The 22,161-nt window shown below is 50.3% G+C and overlaps 1 protein-coding gene across 8 annotated transcripts in view; it reads left to right on the top strand.

The window, feature by feature from the left end:
* The window catches only part of Jade2 (jade family PHD finger 2), a 46,094-nt gene extending 30,840 nt beyond the window's left edge, over positions 1–15,254 (top strand). For all 8 annotated transcript variants that reach the window (XM_090320902.1, XM_090320901.1, XM_090320903.1 and 5 more), the window contains 5 exons: positions 1,666–1,782; positions 3,051–3,515; positions 8,664–8,781; positions 10,978–11,109; positions 11,926–15,254. In XM_090320902.1, the coding sequence (XP_090177028.1) occupies positions 1,666–1,782; positions 3,051–3,515; positions 8,664–8,781; positions 10,978–11,109; positions 11,926–12,746 (1,653 nt within the window). In that variant the 3' untranslated portion in view covers positions 12,747–15,254. The remainder of the gene's footprint in view (positions 1–1,665; positions 1,783–3,050; positions 3,516–8,663; positions 8,782–10,977; positions 11,110–11,925) is intronic.
* The last annotated feature ends 6,907 nt before the right edge of the window (positions 15,255–22,161 follow it).

The raw sequence follows: 22,161 nt of genomic DNA, 5'->3' as shown, positions 1-22,161 counted from the left end.
GTGGGACTTGGGCACCACTGAGGGGTGGTTTCTGTGGGAAGGTGAGGTAATGAGTGATGGCAAGGTCAGGAATTCTGTCCAAGGACAACAGTCAGGCAGCCAATTCTAGGGGACATAGGTTAGGAGTTGGTGTAAACCACAGTTGAACGGCATGTTTAAAACAACCCCGCTGATCTCAATGGAATTAAGGCACCAGCTTGAGACTGGACAGTGGGTATGCTCCTCTGGCTGTGACTGGGCCTGAGGCCAGCTGGGAAAGCCTTGGACAACAGGCTGGACCCACAGGGTTAGCCAGGACCATTTTCTTAAAGGCCAGGCACCAGTGGCTCATGCCTGTAATCCTAGCTACTCAGGAAGCTGAGAAATGGAGCTGTGGCTCATGTGATTAGAGCAAAAGAAGCTCAGGAATAACACGGCTGAGTTCAAGTCCCAGGGCCAGCCAAAAGGATGATGGTGATGGTGATGATGATGATGACTGAAATTCACTGAAAACCTGTGAATTACAGCCCTTCCCTACACTGCCTTGCTCAGAAACAAGCCAGGATCCAGTTAGTGTATACATTTCCCTTCCTGGGCTCCCAGACCCAAAGGCCCCCTGCTGGTACCCATTGTCTCCTTTCTGTGGTGGTTGTGGTTTGCCTTAGCAGTGATACAAGCTCTCACATCTGCCTTTTGATGGCCGGAAATGCCTCTCAGTGTCCCCTGAACTGAGCACAGCCCAGTGACCCAACAGAGAGCCCAGCATAGAGCACTTTGGAAGGAGTCCTTTCTTCTGTCCTCTTGGTGTGGGCTGTGGGGAGGCTATTGTGCCTGCTTCCTGGGGCTGACTCTGTGCGATGTCAGAATAGTCCCTTTAGGAGAGGGTTAGCAGAGGTCTATCCTCATTAGCCAGAAAAGCCCTAAAGCCCCCTCCCCCCCAAAAAAAGAGGAGATGCCCTGAGGCCTGTTCTTGGTGCTCAGTGAAAAATGACAAGTTATAAGAACTCTAAAGGCGCTCTCAAACTAATGAAGGCCTGGAGTGTAGAGGGGAAACCCTACATATATCCGCATGCACTGCAGTTTTCTCTCTTGCTCTCTTTATATCTCTCTATCCCATTTCACTCTCTTAGAGATCCACACAGGCACTGCCTCAGGCACCTAACCACAGTGCCTGCATTCCTACCCGGCAGTCACTGGGCTGGTGAGGAGAAACCTCTACTTCAAGTGTGTCTGTTTTGGAATTAGGAAGGACCTGGAATTTAGGGAGCTCAGCCATTGCTCTGTCTGTCCAGAGCCTGGATTCAACAGACAAGTCTCAGGGTTGGAGGCATGGCTCAGTTGATAAGAGTGTTAGCCAGTGAGCAAAAGCATCAGGTACTAAGTTCAAGTCCCGGGTTTGGACCAAATTTAAAAAGACAGTCTCTTGGAAGCATGGCCTAGTGTTAGAATGCTCACCTGGCATGCGCAAAGCCTTGAGCTTGATTCCTCAGTACCACATACACAGAAAAAGCTGGAAGTGGTACTAGGGATTAAGTGGTAGAGTGCTAGCTTTGAGAAAGCCCAAGGACTGTGTTCAGGCCCTGAGTTCAAGCTCCAGGACTGGCAAAAAAAAATGGGGGGACAGACTACATTTGGGGGACCTGGAGGCAGATTGGGAACTGATGGCGCTCCCTGTGTTCTGCCCAGGTCAGCATCGGCTGCCCAGAGAAGATGGAACCCATCACCAAGATCTCACATATTCCAGCCAGCCGCTGGGCCCTGTCCTGCAGCCTGTGCAAGGAGTGCACGGGTACCTGCATCCAAGTACGTAGTCTGTCTTCCCCTAACACACCAGCCAGGTGCAGCACCCCTGGGACATTACCACACTCCTTCATTGTCACTGGAGACGCAACCACTGTCTGCCTGTGGCAGTGGCACCCACGCCCTGGTATGCACGTGAGTCCCCAGGTCTAGAGTTTCAATGACTAACAGTGACAGAGATGTTGGTCTATAAGAGGAGCAGATTGTCCCATTGCCCCTTTGCTCTGTCCTGGATGAGTCATCATGGCAACATCAGGTGTATATCCATTTGCACAACTCTCAGGACTTTTGTCCCCTAACGTTGTATATAAGAATCTTTCTTTATCCAAGGCTGTTAGAAGGGTTAGGCCTTCAGAAAAATGGGGTCTCCCTGTAGCCTCTCCTCCCAGAGGAGAAAGGGTAAGCCCAGATTCCCCACTCGAGATAATATTACAGGTGTTGAGAACAGTGGTCCCTCCTGTTTTTTTTTTTTTTGCCAGTCCTGGGCTTGAGCTCAGGGCCTGAACACCGTCCTTGGACTTTCTCAAGGCTAGAGCTCTACCACTTGAGCCTCAGCACCACTTCTGGCTTTTTTCTATGTATATGGTACCGAGGAATCGAACCTGGGTCTTCGTGCATGCTTAGGCAAGCACTCTACCACTAGGCCAAACTCCCGGCCCCCCCTCCTGTTTTTTTTGAAACAGGGTCTCACTGCCATAGCCCAGGCTGATGTAGATACATGATCCTCCTCCCTCAGCCTTCCTGGAGTGCCAGGATTCTAGGTATGCCCTACCATGCCCGCTCAACTTTTCTTTAGCTGCTTGTTAATCCCAGACTCATTTTTTTTTTTTTTCTTTTTGGCACTGTGATCCAGGCATGGGGGGGTCATACCTATGGGAGGCTGAGACAGGATGGTGAGTTTGAAGCCAGCCTGGGGTACATAGCAACACCTTCTCACCAACAAACAAATAAGAAAGCAGCTTGTCCCAGTTGCATGCAGTCTATTGATTGATTCCCCCAGGTATATGATGCTAGTCCCTCGACCTTTCACAGCTCCACTTCCAGTTTTCTGGTGGTTAATTGGAGGTGAGGATCTCATGGACTTTTCTGCCCAGGCTGGCTTTGAACCAGTCTTAGGCTCCTGAGTAGAAGACTACAGGCAGGAGCCACTAGTGACTGCTGTTTTATGTATGATCTCCCAGATCTTACTGCCTGAGTGGATGGATCCCTGTGGGAAATTCCACAGGGATCTCTCCTTAACCCTGACCCTGCCCTTTCCTGTCCCCCTCCAGTGTTCCATGCCTTCCTGCGTCACAGCATTTCATGTCACATGCGCCTTTGACCACAGCTTGGAAATGCGGACTATCTTAGCAGACAACGATGAGGTCAAGTTCAAGTCATTCTGCCAGGAGCACAGTGATGGAGGCCCACGGGCCGAGCCTCCATCAGAGCCAGTGGAACCCAGCCAGGCCGAGGAGGATCTGGAGAAGGTGACACTGCGTAAGCAACGCCTACAACAGCTGGAAGAAGACTTCTACGAGCTGGTGGATCCGGCCGAGGTGGCCGAGCAGCTGGACTTGGCGGAATCACTGGTTGACTTCATCTACCAGTACTGGAAGCTGAAGAGGAAAGCCAACTCTAACCAGCCACTCCTGACGCCCAAGACGGATGAGGTGGACAATTTGGCCCAGCAGGAACAGGACGTCCTGTACCGCCGCCTAAAGCTGTTCACACACCTGCGCCAGGACCTGGAGAGGGTGAGTAGCCCCTGCTAGGCTATCCCTGGAGGCCTTGGGCCACCACATTCCTGCCCCGAGACAGCTGGGACTGTGTGGGACACAGCTGTAAGCCTTGATCTTCTGGCCATGCTTGACAGCCACCAAGAAGTTGGCTTCCATAGTCTCCAGTAGTTTGGGGGTGACTAATGCTTGCAGAACACAGAAAGATTCAGCTCTCGGGGTCCCACACTTTTCACGAGCATGGTGGAAATGGCCCAGCTGTGCATAGGTAGCTAGGGAGCCCCTGGAGTTGACCAAGACTTAGATTTCTGATACCCAGTCACCACTGGCCCCACTTTGCTTCTGCCTGGTCCTAACACATGAGCTTCTGTTCAGAGACTGGCTGGGCTGGAACAGGGTTTCCCAGCTGCTCTCCTGCTCTCTACTGAGTGCCCACCATTGATAGCAAGGAGCATCAAATCACACCTGTGCTTGTGGACCTGGGTTGGCAGATGGGAATGTGACTCTCGTGAGATGGCTTGACAGTCAGGGGTAGGGGTACAGAGCATACAGTGGGAAGGAGTGCTAGCTAGATCAGCCACATACATGATTGGCCACGTGAGGTTGGATTGGTGTCTTGTCTGAGCTGCAGAAACACAAGTGTCCCCTGCAGCTGCGACTTCTGGACCCTCTACATGAAAGACCAGAGTCTTCAGCGTGGTGGGAGGAATTGGGCACCAGTGGCTCATGCCTGTAATCCTGGCTACTCAGGAGACTGAGAGCTGAGGATCATGATTCGAACCCTGCTGACCCAAAAAAGTCTGTTAGACTCCAGTGAACTAGCAAAAAGCTCTAAGAGATAGTGTTCAGGCCTAGTTCAAGCATCAGTACACACATACACACACACACACACACACAAGCAGGGGCGTGAAAACACTCCCTCTTAGGTGATCTGGAGCAGAGACAGGATAGTGGCTTGGTACAGGGTGTTAGATTTGCATCTGAGGGAGCTAAATCCTTGCTTCAGTCCTCTGAGCCCCCCCCCACCTCCACCAGGGGCCTCCTCTCTGGACATGTAGTTCTGGGATTACCAGAGCATGTGCTATAGTATCCCAGAGACACAGATATCATGTCACCTTTAATGTAGTGTAGGCTGATTGGAGGTTTCCAGGGAGCTCTATGACCTGGGATCAGCTGCTTTTTTCTTATGGACAAGTCTATTTAAAAAAAAAAAGTTGTCTGTGTTGCACTATGTAGGAAGAGGTGACAGGACCCCACTATCTCAATCATTTTTTTTTTTTTTTTTTGCCAGTTTTGGGGCTTGAACTAAGAGCCTGAGCTCTGTTCCCTGAGCTGCTTTTGCTCAAGGCTAGCACTGTACCACTTGAACCACATTCCCGGCCCCATCCATTTCCTCTTCACTCCAGTTCTCTGCCCTGGGGCCTAGCCAAATGGGAAATGACCCTGATGGCTTGAAAGGACTCCCAGCAGATCAGAAAGGGGATTGGGAAGATGGCATGTCTCTGAGTCTAACTTGGACAGAGGACACAGCCATCCACATGGCAAAGCCACAATATCCTAGGCAACCCAGACTCGTGTGTCACGTGAGGCAGGGGTGGTTGGCTACAAGTACTTGGAGACCAAAGCTGCTTCCAGAGTGCACAGTTCTCGTTCTGCAATGGGAGGAGCCCTCTCTGCTCTGTGGTCAGCCCTGGTGTCTGGCCCTGGCTGGGCTGTGCAGGGTGGTACAAGGCTGACTCACTTCTACAGTTATTATCCTGGGAAAGGAAGAAAAGCAAGAGCTTCGCCATTTAGGAAATAACAGGAAGCCTTAGAGGAAGGTTGCTGTGTGACTTAACATCCGAGTCGGAGCAAGGTCTGTCCAGTCTTGCTTTTTCTCTAGTGTATCAATTGCTGATCCAGTGTGTATCTGCTGATCAAGTCTCCCGGCCTCCTAACTTCAGTGTCCAGCTGGTACAGATGGGACCAAAAGCCTGAGACTGGCAAAGCCTGGGATGCCAGCCTGGCGGGCTCAGGGAACCCAGAGCACACAGCTGCCCACATTCCTCCAAAGGCAGACGTCATCAGTCTAATCCTTTAGAAAGAGGAGCCAGGGCCTTCTGGAAGCTGGATAGTCTTCTCATGGCTACGAGGGCTTTGTCCAAAGGCTGCTTCCCAGAGCTATGGTGCCTGGGCTGGTAGGGCGTCAGCTGAGAACAGGGCAAGGGCTGGTGCAGCCCTAAAGACAGCAGTGAGCCAGCTGTCGACTCCCTGGGATTCCCCACCTCCAGGCCTCTCAGGGCCACACGTTGACATCCGTAGGGAATGAACAGCATCAGGAACTCAGCTGTGCATTGGAGGGAAAGGGTCACTTGCTACAAAGCCCTGTGTGACATTGGTGGCCGGGCTACTAGGACTGGTCCCCAACCATGGCACATTGCTAACAGCTGGGAGTATCCATTCTGCCAGTGGGCTCTAGGCCAGCTGGGGCCTGGATCCATTTGGGAGGTATGTGGCTCCAGCCCAAAGCCTTTTGGGGCGTGGCTTTGTGTCCAGTGACACTTCCAGCTCTGTGACTGCTTTGTGGCAAGATGGATCGAACTCACCAAGGGGTCATAACTAGGACAGGGGACTGGGCTAAGCACAGTGACCTCCATTGCTGACTTGATTATTAGCTGTAAGCACTTCAGCTCTTAGAAAGGAGGCCTGGGAATTAGCATCTTCCCTGAAGATTTGCCCCTCGATGACCAGCCAGGGGGCTATGGAGAGAAGTCAGGGCTGCTATACCAGCATGACAAACCATTTTTTTTTTTTTAGGGTTTTGTTGTTTTGGTTTGCTTGTTTTGTTTTTGCTGGTAGTAAGGCTTGAACTCAGGGCATAGAGCTTTTCCACTCCAGGTTGATACTCTACTACTTGAGCAGAACTTAATTTGCAGCCTGCCTACCTGCCTACCTGCCTTCCTTCCTTTCTCTCCCTCCCTCCCTCCCTTCTCTCTTTCTCTCTGTCTCTCCTTCTTTCCTCCCTTCCTTCTTTCCTTCTTTTTTTCCTTCCTTCCTTCTGGTGGTTAATCGGAGATAAGAGTCTCCCAGACTTTCCTCCCCAGGATGTCTCTGAACTCTGATTCTCAGATCTCAGCCTTCTAAGTCCCTAGAAATAAAGGCATGAGCCACTGGTGTCTGGCTGATAAACCATGTTGTGCTCTGCCTTCCTGAAACTTTGAGCCATATGCTTGGCTCTACGGACAGCGTGGAGGGCATGGCCGCTGGGCCTTCCAGTTATTCACACTGGCAGCCACGCTGGTCATCTGGTGGCCTGAGATCGTCACTCTCAGTTTGTTCCAAAGCCTCACTTGGCCTGCAGAGAGGCTCAAAAGGATGGAGGTCACATTCCAGATGGACATATGGCAGCTCCCAAAGTGTCACTTCTGCCGCCTGTCCCTAGGGGAAAGAGCCTCAGTGGACAGTGGGTCCTGTCCTTTGCGATACTTGCCACCTACCTCTGTGTCACTTTTTGGGGATCGGTAGTGGGGCTTGAACTCCAGGTCTGCACTGGAGCTCTTTGGCTCAAGGCCAGCATTCTAGTGGGCCACAGCGCCACCTCCAGTTCTCTGCTGGTGATGAGATGAGAGTCTCCCAGCCTTTCCTGTCCGGGCTGACTTTGAACCATGATCCACAGAGCTCAGCCTCCTGTGTAGCTAGGATGACAGGTGTGAGCTCCCAGTGTCTGGCTTCCTCATTCTCTTGACGGGCACCCTTGTCTCTAGTTCCTCAGCCCAGAGGAACCAGGCTTTCCCCCCACCAACTGAGTTGGTTGAATTCCTACCTCCGCTCTCTACTCGTGCTGGTTTTCATCTCCTCTGCCTGTCATCCCCGTCAATCCTGTCCTCCTTCCCTCAAGGTGTAAACTTGCTGTGCTGGCTGGACTCTTACTAGCCGACATCTTCCACTTCTTCATCCTTGAGCAAGTATTGCCACAGTCAAGCCTGCCTTAGGCCTTGGCATCCTTTTTCTGTGGAAGCTCAGACTGACTCTGCCTTAATTTAAGTCTGGGTCCCAGCAATCATTCGCCATACTCGCTGACCTCTCACCCTAGGAGCTGGCCCCTGACTCTGTGACCTTATGCATCCATTCCGGTGCTTTCTTCACATTGGAGGAAGCCTGGTCCAGTCTGTATCATTCTCCTGAACTCCAGATCTTAGTCCCTTCTGAAGACCTCAGCATGTCCTGCACAATGTGCATGGTCCCCACTTCCTGGGGCTTTGTGAATGTCCAGTCTTTTCTAGCTCAGCAAGGAGGCTCTCACCCAGACTCTGTCCAAAATTGTTGATGGTACCAGGTGCTAGTGACTCATACCTGTAATCCTACCTATTCAGGGGGTTGAGATTTGAGGATCAAGGTAGAAAACCAGCCCAGCCAGGAAAATCTGTGAGACTCTTATCTCTAGTGAACTGCCCAAAACAGCAGAAGTAGGGCTGTGGTTCAAGTGGTAGAGTGCCAGCCTTGAGCAAAACAAAAACAGAAATAAACCCAACAACTCAGGGACAGCATCCAGGTCTTGAGTTCAAGCCCCAGGATCAGCACACACAGCAACCCAGTCCCCTCAAACAAACAAACAAACAAAAAACAACCCAGCGGCCAAGAGTTTGGCCTAGTGGTAGAGTGCTTGCTTAGCATGTACAAAGACCCGGGTTCAATTCCTCAGTACCGCATACATAGAAAAAAGCTGGAAGTGGTGCTGTGGCTCAAGTGGTAGAGCTCTAGCCTTGAGAAAGCCCAAGGATCATGCTCAGGCCCTGAGCTCGAGCCCAGGACTGGTACCAAAAACAAAACAAAAACCAACCCTATAGATAATTGCAAATCAGTTTTATAAAATAAAACCTGGGCCTAAGGGCGGGGCGGTGGCTCGAAGGCAGAGGGGTGAACTTGGAAAGGGCCTTGTCTGGCTGGTCATGGAGAAGTTAAAACCAGAGAAGGAAGGCAGAGTTGCCAGGCTGAGCTCACAGGTGACGCAGCCAGAGGTCCTCGGGCCCATATTGTAGATTCTATATAGTGGAACTGAGGACCAGCATGCATGCAGGGTCCAGAAATGGAGTTCCAGAAGTCCCTGGAGGGGAGATAGTGGTTGCCTCTGCCCAAGGGGTGTAGAGGCCTCAGAGACTTAGGTAGGAAATGTCTCTGTTTCCTCAGGTTAGAAATCTGTGCTACATGGTGACAAGACGTGAGAGGACAAAACAGGCCATCTGCAAGCTCCAGGAGCAGATATTCCACCTGCAGATGAAAGTCGTCGAGCAGGATTTATCTCGAGGTACTCGCCCTCCCTGCCAAGATGTCCTGGTAGTGCGGGCATGCAGTGAGCCAGAGTTTGGAACACAGCTCCTCAGAGCCCCTGAATCTGGTGGCTTTGTGCTGAGGCTAAGGCAGGCTGGGCAGATGAACTCCTATAAAATCTATTGTGCCTGGGAGTCTTTTTTTAATTTTTTCAATCTATGCCAGCACTGGGACTTGAACTCAGGGCCTGGGCGCTGCTGTCTTTCGACTTTTTCACTCAAGGCTAGTGCTGTTGCCCCTTGAGCCACACCTCTACTTCTGACTTGTTGCTGGCTTCTTGGGAATAAGAGTCTCGTGGATTTTTTCCACCAGGGCTGGCTTTGAGATGCACAGATCTCAGCCTCTTGAGAGGCGTGAGCCACTGGTGCCTAGCAAGTGAATTCTGGGGGAACGCAGCCACCCCAGGATTGGGAGGTAGCCTGAATGTCTCTTCTTTCCAGTCCTGTATGGTAGGATTCAGACCCCAATGGTTTCTCTTGCCCTCACATGGATTTAGTAGGTGTAGAAATCAAAGCCTGGGGAGCTCTGACATTGACCTTGTTCGTTGATGGTGGATACTGGCAGACACAGGGTCCTTCCTAGAGACAGACACCATTAGAGCAGAATGACTAGAATACTGGTACACCCCCCATCACTGCAAAGAGCTGAGCTGCCTCAGTTTACAATTTTATTTTTTGTTGGTCATGGGGCTTCAACTCTGGGCCTGGATCCCTGAACTCTTCAACTCAAGGCTACCACCCTGCTCCTCTCACCACAATGCCACTTCCAGTTTTCTAGTGGTTAATTGAAGATAACCAATTAGTCTCATGTCTTTAGTGCCCAGGCTGGCCTGGAACCACGATCCTCAGATCTCAGCCTCCTGAGTATCTAGGATTTCAGGCATGAGCCACTATGCCTAGCTTCAGTTTACTCTTTGAAATCATCACCCACTCTGGCCAAGTGAGACATGGTAAGTCAGGACTCGTGCCATGGAAAGCTTGCCATGCACGCAGATGGCTGACAGAACACAGACAGAGTGCCTACCCTATGGAGTTTGCTATATGGAGAGAGAAAGGAAAATGGTTGTGCAGTCAATGGCAGTGACACGAGCACATGGCAGGGGCCACCCATCTATGTGCAGAGGAAGCGCCCCAGGGAGCTCGCAGAGCAGAGGCAGTGTACTGAGGCATTGGATTTGGGGACATGGCAGCTCAGGACAAGGCAGGTTTTGGACAAAAAACCAGTCTGAGCCTGCTGTGGGGTGCAGGTTACAAGCACAGGTTGAGGTAGAAGCGGCCTTGATCCAGATCAGGTGAAGGGCCGACAGGAAAGCGTTGTATTTGCAGACCAAAGCAAGGCTTAGTGGGACGACTGAAAAGACTTTGGTATGGCTACAACTGGGAAAACAAGGTGCTTAAAGTGAGACTGTAGGGCAGCTAGAGCTGTGCAAGCCCCTGTGGCCTAGAGGAATCCAGACTGTCCCAGGGCCAGGATGAAGCTTCTGCTGCTACCCCTACCTGATCACATGGGAGGAGACAAAGACCTGGCCTGAGGTTGCTCTGGCAACTTAACAGCAGAGGTGAGCTGGGTCGTATTCCTCTATAGTCTACCTTGTTTAAGAAGCCGCCCCCCTCCCCCTATCTCTGGCTGAGACCCTGGGGAGGATTCAAGACCACTGGGCCTCCCTGACTTGAGGAAATTCTTGAACCTTCCCATCTGCTGCAGACCCTCAGAAGCAAACTGAGAGACCAGGCCCGGTGGCTTGCCCTTGTAATTCTAGCTACTCAGGAGGCTGAGATCTGAGGATCACGGTTCAAAGCCTGCCAGAGCAGGAAAAATGCGTAGATATTCTTATCTCCAATTAACCACCAAAAAGCTGGAAGTAGCTCTCTGGATTCAAGGCCCTGGCAATCCAGACTGACTTCCAGACATATCTTTCACCCATCAGGACTTTCTCTGTAGGTCCTGCGAGTGAGTTCTGCTAGAGGCTCTGTGCACGCCTTACTCCCCACCCCTCCCCTGGTATCTATGGCATTTTCCTGTACTTGTCCCTCACCAGCTAACAGTGCTATTTGTGGCTCTCACAGAGCTGTGGACAGTGAGCAAGCACCTTCCATGTGGTACTTGACTGGGTGGTCTTGGTCCTCACCAAGGCCGCTCCCGGTAACCTTTTGCCTCACCTTCCCCGACACAGAGCAGTCTGGGAAGAGAGCAAAGGGTAAGAAGAGCGACTCCAAGAGGAAAGGCCGCGAGGGTCCTAAGGGCAGCAGTCCCGAGAAGAAGGAGAAAGTGAAGGCTGGGTCTGATTCAGTCTTGGGGCAGCTGGGTGAGTAAAGGGGCTACGCTGACCGAGCCACGTCAAAGCCTGCACCATCATCACCCCACGTGAGGCCAGCTGCACAGAGGAGAGATGGCGGTTCTAGGAGCCCACAAAGGGAACACCCCAAGAAATGTCAAGTAGTGCCCTGGCCTGCTAGGTTTTCCCAGAATCCTCTATCCTCTATGTAGCCAATTCTACCAGAACCTTCTCAAATGGACTCTTCCTTCAGTCCCAGAAAACTTTCCTAGGACTACTCAGAGGATTGGCCACAGGTCTTGTAGCCATTGTCACTGGCCTCTCTTTCCTGTCCCATTGGACAGAACAGCCCTCAAGGGACCTCAAGTCTGGGCCCTGAAGTCTGTCATACACTTCTACGTTCTTAGGGTGCAGTTCCTCTTCTGACTTCACTTCAGCACAAAACCCCCAGCTTATTAGTTCTGTGTCCCCTGATTGTCAAGGAGTCATCTTGCGAATCTAAAGGGAAACTGACTCTGTGAGGGACTTTCTGCCTCCTTTTGCCTCAGAGGCCTTGGGGAGCACTGGTAAGATGCAGCGCCCCCTGGTGGCAAGCACAGGAAGCGCCAACTCCCGCTCATGACGTTGAAGTTTACTTGAGTTTACTTTGTCCCCCAGTCCTAAGGCTGGATATCCTGGTGAGCAGGGACCTTGCTCTTTTGGTGGTGGTGGTGACAGGAAGGGCAAATAGGTACTCTGGGGGAGGAAGAAGCATGGTGTTCTGGCTAGGGGATCAGCAAGGGCTGCCTGAAAGGGCAGGACACACCTGCCCCATCTCACACCGCCTCCCTCTCTCCCCTCCTTCAGGCTTATCCACATCATTCCCCATCGACGGCACCTTCTTCAATAGCTGGCTGGCACAATCCGTCCAGATCACAGCAGAAGACATGGCCATGAGTGAATGGTCCCTCAACAATGGGCACCGCGAAGACCCTGCTCCAGGGCTGCTGTCCGAGGAACTCCTGCAGGATGAGGAGACCCTACTCAGCTTCATGAGGGACCCCTCGCTGCGACCTGGTGACCCTACCCGGAAGGCTCGAGGCCGTACCCGTCTGCCCTCCAAGAAGAAACCCCCACCACTGCAGGAGGGCCCAGGCTCACTGACCACTCCAGATAAGCACCCCAAGAAGCCCTGGGGCCAAGATGCAAGCAATGGCAAGGGAGGGCAAGGCCCCCCCGCTACCAGGAAGCCACCAAGGCGGATATCTACCCATTTACCATCCAGCCCTACCGCTGGGGACTGTCCTGTCCCCGCAGTCCCGGAAAGCCCCCCACCACTAGCCCCGGGGACTCCGGATGACGCAGCCCCACTGGCTGCTGACTCGAATGTCCAAGTGCCTGGCCCTGTGGTGAGCCCCAAGTCCTTGGGCCGGCTCCGGCCACCCCGTGAAAGCAAGGTCACTCGGCGATCGCTGGGTGCTGCCAGGCCTGGTTCTGGGACAGGACCACCTACACCTGTGGCTGAGAGGCCGAAGGGCCGCCTGCATTTTGACACTGAAGCTGACGGTTACTTCTCTGATGGGGAACTGAGCGATTCGGATGTAGAAGCAGAGGACGGTGGGGTGCAGCGGAGCTCCAGGGAGGCAGGGGCTGAGGAGGTAGTCCGAATGGGGGTACTCGCCTCCTAACTCACCCCTACCCACATCCCGGGCCCTGCCCTCATCCCCAATAAGGCCTCAGCCCAATTACAACTGCCATTTCCTATCGCTGAGTGTCCCAGACCCCCTGACGCTGCCACTCTGTTGTGGTTTTATTTTTAATATAGAGAGAGTTTTGAATTCCACACTGTTGTCTTTCCTCTGTGCTGGCCTAGGACATTAGGATTTCTTCCACGGCTCTGGTCACAGGCACTGTGCCAGGCCTTGTGCCACCCCTGTCCTGGCCCATGAGGCATTGCTGGGCTTCTGGCTTAGGTGTAGGTAAGGTGAGGAAGAGCCCAGGACTCCTGCCCGCTGCCACTAGGTGACACAGACTGTCGTTTGGGCATTATTTTATGGCAGATGGGCTGGGGCCCATTTTTTGGGGGGAGGGGGGGTCCTGCTGCATTCCACTGATCCCCAAGGAAGTGTAAGAAGGGTACCAGAGTCTACTCACTGTAAACAAGCACAACGAGTTTATATGAGAAAGCACTGAGAAAGTGCAGAGGGCCCTACTGGTTCCTGACCAACCCATATCATCTTAAGGCCTGCCCCCCTCCTTTGCCACCCTCCCCTTCTTGCTGCTTTACCCCTGCCAGTGCCCAGCCCAGCGGCTCTGGGAAGGGATTCCCAAGATCCTTCCTTAGCTGTTGCCATTTACTCAGGGGACTTCCCAAACAGCCAACCACCAGTGCAGGTGGAGGGCTTCCGGAAGGGCCAGTGTCCGGGGATGTGGGGTTCAGACCAGCCCGCTGCAGAGACTCAACTCTGGGAGCTCCAACTTGCTTCCTCCTTCCTTTGGGCAGCCTCGGCTGAAGTCTGATGGCTCCTCTGTGGAGCTGGCCAGACCAGACCATTGCCTTTCCAGATTACCTAGTTCTGTTAAGAAATGAGCTTCTTCCTCTGTTTCCTTCTGGAAACGTCTCTTTCCAACAAGCAGTGGGATCCCGGGGCCCAAGGCAGGCCAGTTTTGGCCTGCTGGGGACTAGTTGAAGTCTTGCTGGATGCTCCTAGATTCTTCTGTCCCTTTGGCGCCTTAACCATCTTCCCCCCTCTTCCCATCCTTACTTTCCTGTCCCCCCTTCTCCCCTCTCCAAGTCCCAGGTTGTTGTTCTGAAGAGATTCAGTGGAGTGGCCCCAGGGTGATAGCTCAGGGAACAAATCAAAAAGGAATTCCGTGAACTTTTTTCTTCTCTCTTTTTTTTTTTTTTTCTTTTTTGCTTTTATCAATTATTCCTGGGTCACTTCCACCACTGGTTTAAAAATAATAATAAAAAAAAAATTAAAAAAAAAAAAAGCCAGAACTTCTCCAACCAGAAACCTTGGAAAAGTCCAGTGAAATCAGTCGAATCACTCTGTGGATGCCAAAGAATATTTTGACCCTAATTAACAGCACAGTCTGGGCCCGACAACTTTGTCACTTGGACTTCTTTCACTGGAGTTCGTAAGCAACAAAAGTACAGAAACACAAGTCACGGCGTGACCCGTGGAGGAGTGGAGACCAGGCCTGAATCCCAAGGCCTGAGGAAGGGGCTTTTGCTGCTTCTACTGCTATTTCTGTTGGATTTCAGACCTTGGGCTGGGCCACTGTGAGCGTTCCTATACTTTTTTTTTTTTTTTTTTTTTGAGACACACATATACCCCCCCCCCCCAAGCGGGAAGTGGGGTGGGGGGGTTCCTGACTGTGAAGCCAGCGTGGGAATCTTGACATCTGTTCTCCCATGCGAATGCACAAAGAGTAAATACATGGACTAGGGAACAGCTCGGTCTACTCACCCTGACTGCGAAACCTATCAAAAGGTACGACCGTGGCATCAGATTCCTGACAGCTCACAGAAACAGATAGAAAGATGATAACTTTTTCTTTTGTCCTTCAGTTCAGAGCATCAGACCCCATCTGTCTGAGCCACATGGACTCTGAGAGCATGGGGTGGGCTCCAAGGATCCTGGGCGCTTTGGGGGGGATGGCATGAGCTACCACGTAGACTTAGTCTGCCCACCTGCCCGCCCGCCTTGGCAGTAGTGTGGTGTTGGCATCAGTATCCCCACCCCCAGTCTCTTGTTTACTGCCTTGAAACAGACCTTGCTTCCCTGTGCTTTTCAGTCACTAGGGGTCACAACCTTGTCTTCTGGCTTGCTTGGTCTGACCCCGGAACAAGCAGAGGGGTGAGTTAAAGAACAACCAAATGATGCCAGGGCTGGAGTGCCAATAAGAGGGCTTGGGTTGCCGCTGTAATCTCAGTACATGCCCCTCACCCCTTTGTGGTGCTCTGGGGCAGGAGCTGGGCTGGTGGGGGGGGGGCGGGAGAGGGGCAATGAAGGAATCTGGTCGTTTGCTATGGGGCTGACCTGCTTCAGAAAGCCTCTGGTTGCTGGCCTCTCTCCTTTGGCCATTTCCTGTTGATAAGACTCCAGGTGTCTATGAGACCAGGGTCCCTTCACTTCTGGGCCAGTCTTCATCAGGCAGCTGTCCACCACCTCCAGGAAGTCCTCCAGGCCACCGGGAGGATGAGGGTAGCAACCTCCTTCCTCTCAGTTCTCTTCAGCCCTTCCCTGTTAGCCACTAGCTCCTGCCCTCTTCCTGCTTCGTCTACAGTGTAGATAACTGTGATCATGGCAGGTTCCCTTTTCAGCCCAGTGGCAGATCTCTCTCTTGCCCACCTCTGCCCACCATCACCGCCCCTCCTCAGAGAGGCGGCCACCACTCAACTCATTCTGGCTGTTGTCTCCCAGTCTTGCCCACCTTAGCTACCTTCCACCTCCTTCCCTCCCTCTAAAGAAAGTATTTTTTACGTATCGTAAGTGTATTTTGAAACAAGGAGAAGACGCTTTTATTTTATTAAAGAGCTCTGACAATGGCAGTGGGTGTCCTATAGAAGGGCCTCAGATTTGGGGAGAAGCCACCTGGGGTCTGGTGAGTGTGGGCACATACCAGTTCAGGGGTCTATCTGGACACTTTACTGCCCCCTGGTAATATATTGGCAACAGCTGGACTGGGCATTTCTTTGCTCACTGCCAATGGGCCCAAGCTGTGCCCATGCTCTCCAGAACAATCAGGATCCCTGAGGCAAGACCCCTGGGGAAAGCATCTGGCATAATTGGCCACATTGGTCAAAGAGCCAGGGATGGGGTGTGAGACCTTTGGTTGTTCTTTAAAGCACTTCCTGTCACCTCCCTCCGAAAGACAAAACCCTTTGTGGTCCAAATCTGGGGGGATACGGAGGGTGGCAGTGTGTGTGGGGGGGAGGAACTAACATGAATGTCACAGGAGGAGACCCCTTCTGTCTTTGTTTCAAAGAAAGTGATGTGCCATTTGTTAATATACAAGAGAAATATTGAAAAATATATTGAAAAGAGCAATTTTAAATTATTTTTGGCTTATGTTGCAATATTTATTTTCTTGTATTAGAAAAGATTCCTTTGTAGAGAAAAAAATGTATTTTTCATTACTGCAAAAGACCTATTTCTCCTTTTTGTACATTGTTCTGTGTTGGCAACCCTCAACGAGCAATAGAATGTACGGTCGTCCCCGCGCGGCCAGTGCCTCTCTGCCCTGCATGGTTCTGTGTTGCTGCTGCATAGTTCCTCTGCCCCATTCTGTCCTGCTCACTCTTGGGGGGGCTTCTAGATGCTGATCCCCTCCAGGGCCTGCGTCTGAGGACCCCTCGACACTCCTCATGTGTTGGCAAATGCAGTTAATAAAGCAATGTTTTCTGTGCTGGCTGGTGTAAGGCTCTCTTGCATTGGGTGGGTAGGAGATCTGAGGATCTTTTTTTTTTTTTTTTTTGCCACACCTGGGGCTTGAACTCAGGGCCTGGGTACTGTCCTTGGACACTCTTTGCTTAAGATTAGCACTCTCACTTGAGCCACAGCACCACTTGCGACCTCTTTTCTGAGTATGTGGTACTGAGGAATTGATCCCAGGGCTTCGTGCATGCTAGGCAAGCACTCTACCACTAGGCTACGCTCCTGGCCTGGAGCTTTTTATTTTTTTTATTTTTTACTTATATTGTAATAAGGGTCTGGGATGGTGGCTTAGTAGTAGAGTGCTTGCATAGTATGCATGAAGCCCAAGGTTCAATTCCTCAGTACCATATAAACAGGAAAGGCCAGAAGTGGTGGTGCTTTGGCTCAAGTGCTAGCCTTGAGCAAAAAGAAGCTCAGGGACAGTGCCCAGGCCTTGAGTTCAAGCCCCAGGACAAGACACATACAGAAAGGGAGAAGGAGAGGGAGGCAGCTGTGTGTCAAAAGAATTGTATGTGGGACAGAGATGTTAAGCAGGAAATCCAGATGTTTAATGGGAATAGAATCGAGGGCACCATCATCTCAGGGACAAGGAGCAGCTTACTATTGGCCAGAGTTTTTTAATTCCACCTGTCGCCAGCAGCCTGTTTCTTGGGCTGCTTTGGAACTTTCTTCTTGCCACCTTTGTGGCCAGACACGATGCCAGCTGCACCTTCACCCAGACCTTGCCTTATTTGTTTATTATGTATTCATTCATTCTTACATTTGCCAATCCTGGGGCTTGAACTCAGGGCTTGGGCACTGTTTTTTTTGTTTGAACTTTCTCCAGACTCTCGCTCTACCACTGGAGCCACAGCACCACTTTTGGCTTTTTCCTATGGTATAAGGGAATCAAACCCAGGGCCTTGTGCATGCTAGGCAAACACTCACTAGGCCACATTCCCAGCCTTTCCTGGGCTTCCTTATGCCCAACCAGACAAAACTACAACGGCAGAGCAGGGGCTGAGAGCCACAGGCAACACTGACCTAGGGGATGATTACGAACAGCTGGGCACAGGCAGACAGCTCAGAGCATGCGTGTTGCCAGCTTCCCAGCATGCTGCAGGCCTCAGGCTCTCCTGGGCAGTACTCACCCAGCACACCTGAAACCTTGCAACCTGAGAGCCTTGGAGGTAGCTGGGGGCTGGATTTCCACCTCCACCCTTCCACGCCAAGGAATTTTCCATGGCTTTGGATTAAATGTTGTGAACCACAGAGCACTCCAGAAAGGGCAGCCAAAGGTTTGCAGGGGAAAGCCAAAGAAGAAAAGTGAGTCAGCAGATGTCCCCTCACTCGGGGATGCCCAAGCTGGGGACATGAGAGGCTCTGGGAGACCACCTGCTTCTGGTCTCAGATGCTTGTATCTTTGCCCCCCCCCCAATAGAGTGGTTCTCCATAGCCAGCTGGCACCATGTGAGAGGCTCTTCCTTCCTGAAGGCCAGCCTTGAAGGCGGATGGATGGCTGGGCTTTACCCTGCCAAGGCCAGCCTAAATTACTAGTGGGAAGGGGGAGCTATATGATCTGGGGAGCTTAAGGAGCTCAGGAATATGGTAAAAAAAATAGGGAGCACCTCTTTTCCAGGGCTGTTTCCCCCTTTTTTATTCTTTGAGTGTGTATGTGCCAGGGCTGGGTTTGAACCCAGGGCCTTGCACTCTTGCTTGGTTTCTTTCAATAAACTACTTGGAAAAAGCTGGAAGTGGTGCCTTGGGAAAAAGACACTCAGGGATGATTCCCAGGCTCAAAGTTTAAGCCCCAGGATCTGGGGGGCAGTAATTGGGAGAAACCCCCCGATGGCACGAGTACCTAGTAATGTATACATCCTCGTAGACTTCTGAGACATTGCTAATTCTAGACAAAATAGGACTATAGGACTTCTCTCTGTCCTTTAGTACCATTTTTTTTGGTGGGGGGGGCACTTCATTTTAGACAGTGAAGTTCTTGGATTAGAGGAAAACTGTTACCCATTAGCCCATGTTCCTATAAGATAATCAGGCAAAAAAAACCCCACAACTGTAGCTGGGCACTGATCGTGCACAACCTGTAGTCCTGGCTATTCAGAAGGCTGAGGCCTGAGGACCAGGGTTTGAAGCCAACCCAGGCAGGAAATGCCATGAGACTCATCTCCAATTAACCACCAGAAAAACAGAAGTGGAATTATGGCTCAAATGGTAGACAGCAGAAAAGCTGGTCGAGCAGAAAACCTCAAGGACAAGGGTCCAGGCCCTGAGTTCAAACCCTATGACCAACATCAATAACAAAAAACCCAAAACCACAATAGCTTTTTTTTTTTTTTTTTTTTTTTTGGCCGGTCCTGGGCTTGAGCTCAGGGCCTGAGCACTGTCCTTGGACTTTCTCAAGGCTAGAGCTCTACCACTTGAGCCTCAGCACCACTTCCGGCTTTTTTTTCTATATATGTGGTACCAAAGAATCGAACCCGGGTCTTCATGTATGCTAGGCAAGCACTTTAACCACTAGGCCAAACTCCTGGCCCCAGTAGCTTTTTTTTTTTTTTTTTTTATTAGCTATTTAAAGTGACCTTTATGTTATCCTCCATAAGAACCCCCAAAGTAAAAATCCTTATTCCAAGGCAAGGTTTGGCGTGTGTGTGTGTGTGTGTGTGTGTGTGTGTGTGTGTGTGTGTGTGTGTGTACTTTGGCTTTTTTGTTCATGGCTAGTGTTCTACCCCTTGCGCCACACTTCCAGATTTTGCCAGTAATCGGAGATGAGAATCTTGTGGACTTTTCTCCCCTGGCTGCCCTCAAACAAGATCTTTGTGGTCTCATGAACCACCAGCTCCTGGCAAGGCTTATTTTGTTGACTAAATGAGATGTGCAAAATTATTCTGCCTTGGCATCTAGTGTGAAATTAAGAGGCCTTATAAATATAGACCCTGACCTTTGGGAGCTGAATCCCTGCTTGAGCATGTAAGAGAATCCTACAGAAATAGGGGCCTGTGTTTAGGATCTTGGTTTTTGGTGTTTTAAGACAGGCTCTTGCCATGTAGTCCAAGCTGGCCTCAACATGATTCTCCTCTCCTCCTACCTCCTCTGGGCTGGGATAGACAAACTGTGATGCCTGAACTGCTTTGTTGCGTTTTTCTGTAGGGACAGTGGATAGGGCTATGGGCTGCCACCCGAACTGTTTTAAATCAGATTTCTAGACTGTTGTTCCCTCTTTCCAGTATCTCCATTTATATCATTTCCTAGAAATTCTCCCAACAAGGTGCTTTTCATACTTGGCACTGGTTAAAGATCAGGTAGTTAAATTCAAGGAAATGAGTTTATTATGACTTTATTAGTGTTAGCCTTTCCAGTGCATTAATTATTTCTGTCTACTGAGTAAATGACTATTTTGGCGGGTCAAGTTATAACTGTGGAGATTATGTGATGATGCTGGAAAAAGTTCATTATCAGTGCTAGCAGTGCATGAGTGGGGAGGCTAAAGGGACATCTATAGAAAGACTCTAGATTTGGATTTAAGTGTCAAAGTAGCTTCACTGTCCCTAAGTTGTTGCAGTCTTAAAAGCTCTTCTATCCTTATAACTTTCAGTCCCATTCTTTTATGTTGGTGTGGGGCTTGAACTCAGAGCCTGAGTGTCATCCCTGAGCTGTTCTGGGTTCTACCATTGGAGTCACAGCTCTTCATCTGGCCTTGGGTGATTCATTCGAGGTAAGAGTCTCATGGACTTTCCTATCTGGGCTGGGTTTGGGCCAACAGTGAGCATCAGATCTCAGCCTCCTGAAGCAGCTTGGATTACAGACGTACCACCAGTGCCCAGCTGTCTAAGCCATTTTTTTTTTGTCAGTCCTAGGCTTGGCTCAGGGGCTGAGCACTGTCCTTTCTTGAGGCTAGAGCTCTGCCACTTGAGCCACAGCACCACTTCCAGCCTTTTTCTATGTAGGTGGTACCTAGGAATAGAACCTGGGTCTTCGTGCATGCTAGGCAGGCACTCTACTACTAGGCCAAACTCCTGGCCTGTCTAAGCCATTTTTAATGAGCAAAATGAAAATTACAGTTGAGTAATAAAAATAAATTGGACCTGGTGGAGGGGGTGTAGTGTAGCCTAGTGGTAAGGTATTTGGCCCTGGTTCTGTACCTGGCACTAAAAACAAAACCAAAACCTCAGCAAAAGAAGAGAACAGGACACTAGACCAGGTTAGCATTTTATTTTTCTATTCCTGACACTCAAATCCATAGGGAGTGAAAAGATCATAGGACGTAATCAAAACAACATACAAACACAATTCCAAAACATTTAACCATCTATTATTAGAGTTGTTCTTTGTAAAATACACAAAGGTAAACAGAAACATCTTCATATAAATTATGCTTCGCAATCTTGTATACACTGTAAAAACAATTCAAATTCACACTAAGGTCCTACAGCAAGTAGGGGTGTGTGAAAGTGCAAAGAGAATTCGTGTCAGCAACTTACCACTTCAACATACCCTCCACCCAAGCCACATTCTCAGCCATTTTCAAGTTACACTGGCTGCACTTGCTTTGAACGCTCCTGCTGGAGCAACTAACTAGGCAGACACAGTGACAGGGCTCAGCCACCCATACGCAGCTAACACAGGCGGTGTCAAAAACCAGACACTCATCACTGTCTTCTACCCAGGAATATTTAAATTGAGGGCTAGAGATGCAGTTCAGCAGGAAGAGTGCTAGCCTAGTAGGTACGAGGGCCTGAGTTCAAATCCCAGTATCACCAAAAAAATATTTGAACTAGCATCCATTTAAAATGCGCACTAAAGAATTCAGGTGATCCAGTGTACTCTTTCCAAAGACGAATTCTGCATGAAATCATGTTCCCCATTTCTGTTCTAGTTGGGGTAGGGGCACAAGTGAAACCAAATTGTTTTTGGATAACCTGGCTTTCGTTTGATTACGTTGGGTTCTGTTTTAAACTTTTGCCAGAGTCTTGAACAATCAGTCTGTGCATGGCATATACCAGCTACTTCACCTTCTCAGTCCCAAGAGCAAAAGTCAGTGGATTCAAAACTGTGTCTTCAGCGGACTCCATGAGTTCCTTTGAAATGTAGGTGTAGCGTGTGGATTGTAAGGGGAGAGGCCTGGGAGATGTTCAGTGGTAGAAACATAGTTTTATCAAAATCCCAGTCACAGGGCCAGGAGTTTGGCCTGGTGGTAGAGTGCTTGCCTAGCATGCACAAAGACCCGAGTTTGATTCCTCGGTACCACATACATAGAAAAAAAGCCAGAAATGGTGCTGAGGCTCAAGTGGTAGAGCTCTAGCCTTGAGAAAGTCCAAGGACAGTGCTCAGGCCCTGGGCGCAAGCTCAGGACTGGCAAAAAAAAAAATCCCAGTCACACAGTTCAAAAAAATTGACATTTTTTTTTAAAGTTAAAAAGCACTAAGTTAAATTCCAAATGAATAATGGAGTTGGGAAAGAAGCAGAAGCATCAATATGTAGTCTGCAATTGAGACATACTGTTACTCTGAATTTTTGTATTTATAGCAAAACCCGTTTTTATATTGATATAAGCTATTTTTTGTTTCCTATGGATTTTAAATTAAAGGCTATATATTTGCTATTGCTATTTTTTTCATGTTTTCATGAAGATTTTCTGAAGCATCACTGGGTTTTTAGATATATCTAA

This window comes from Megascapheus bottae, chromosome 29, assembly GCF_031878675.1.
Source record: "Megascapheus bottae isolate mThoBot1 chromosome 29, mThoBot2.hap1, whole genome shotgun sequence".
Classification (NCBI taxonomy): Eukaryota; Metazoa; Chordata; class Mammalia; order Rodentia; family Geomyidae; genus Megascapheus; species Megascapheus bottae.
The sequence above is the reverse complement of the archived record's forward strand: the minus strand, read 5'-3'. Positions and strand labels throughout refer to the sequence as shown.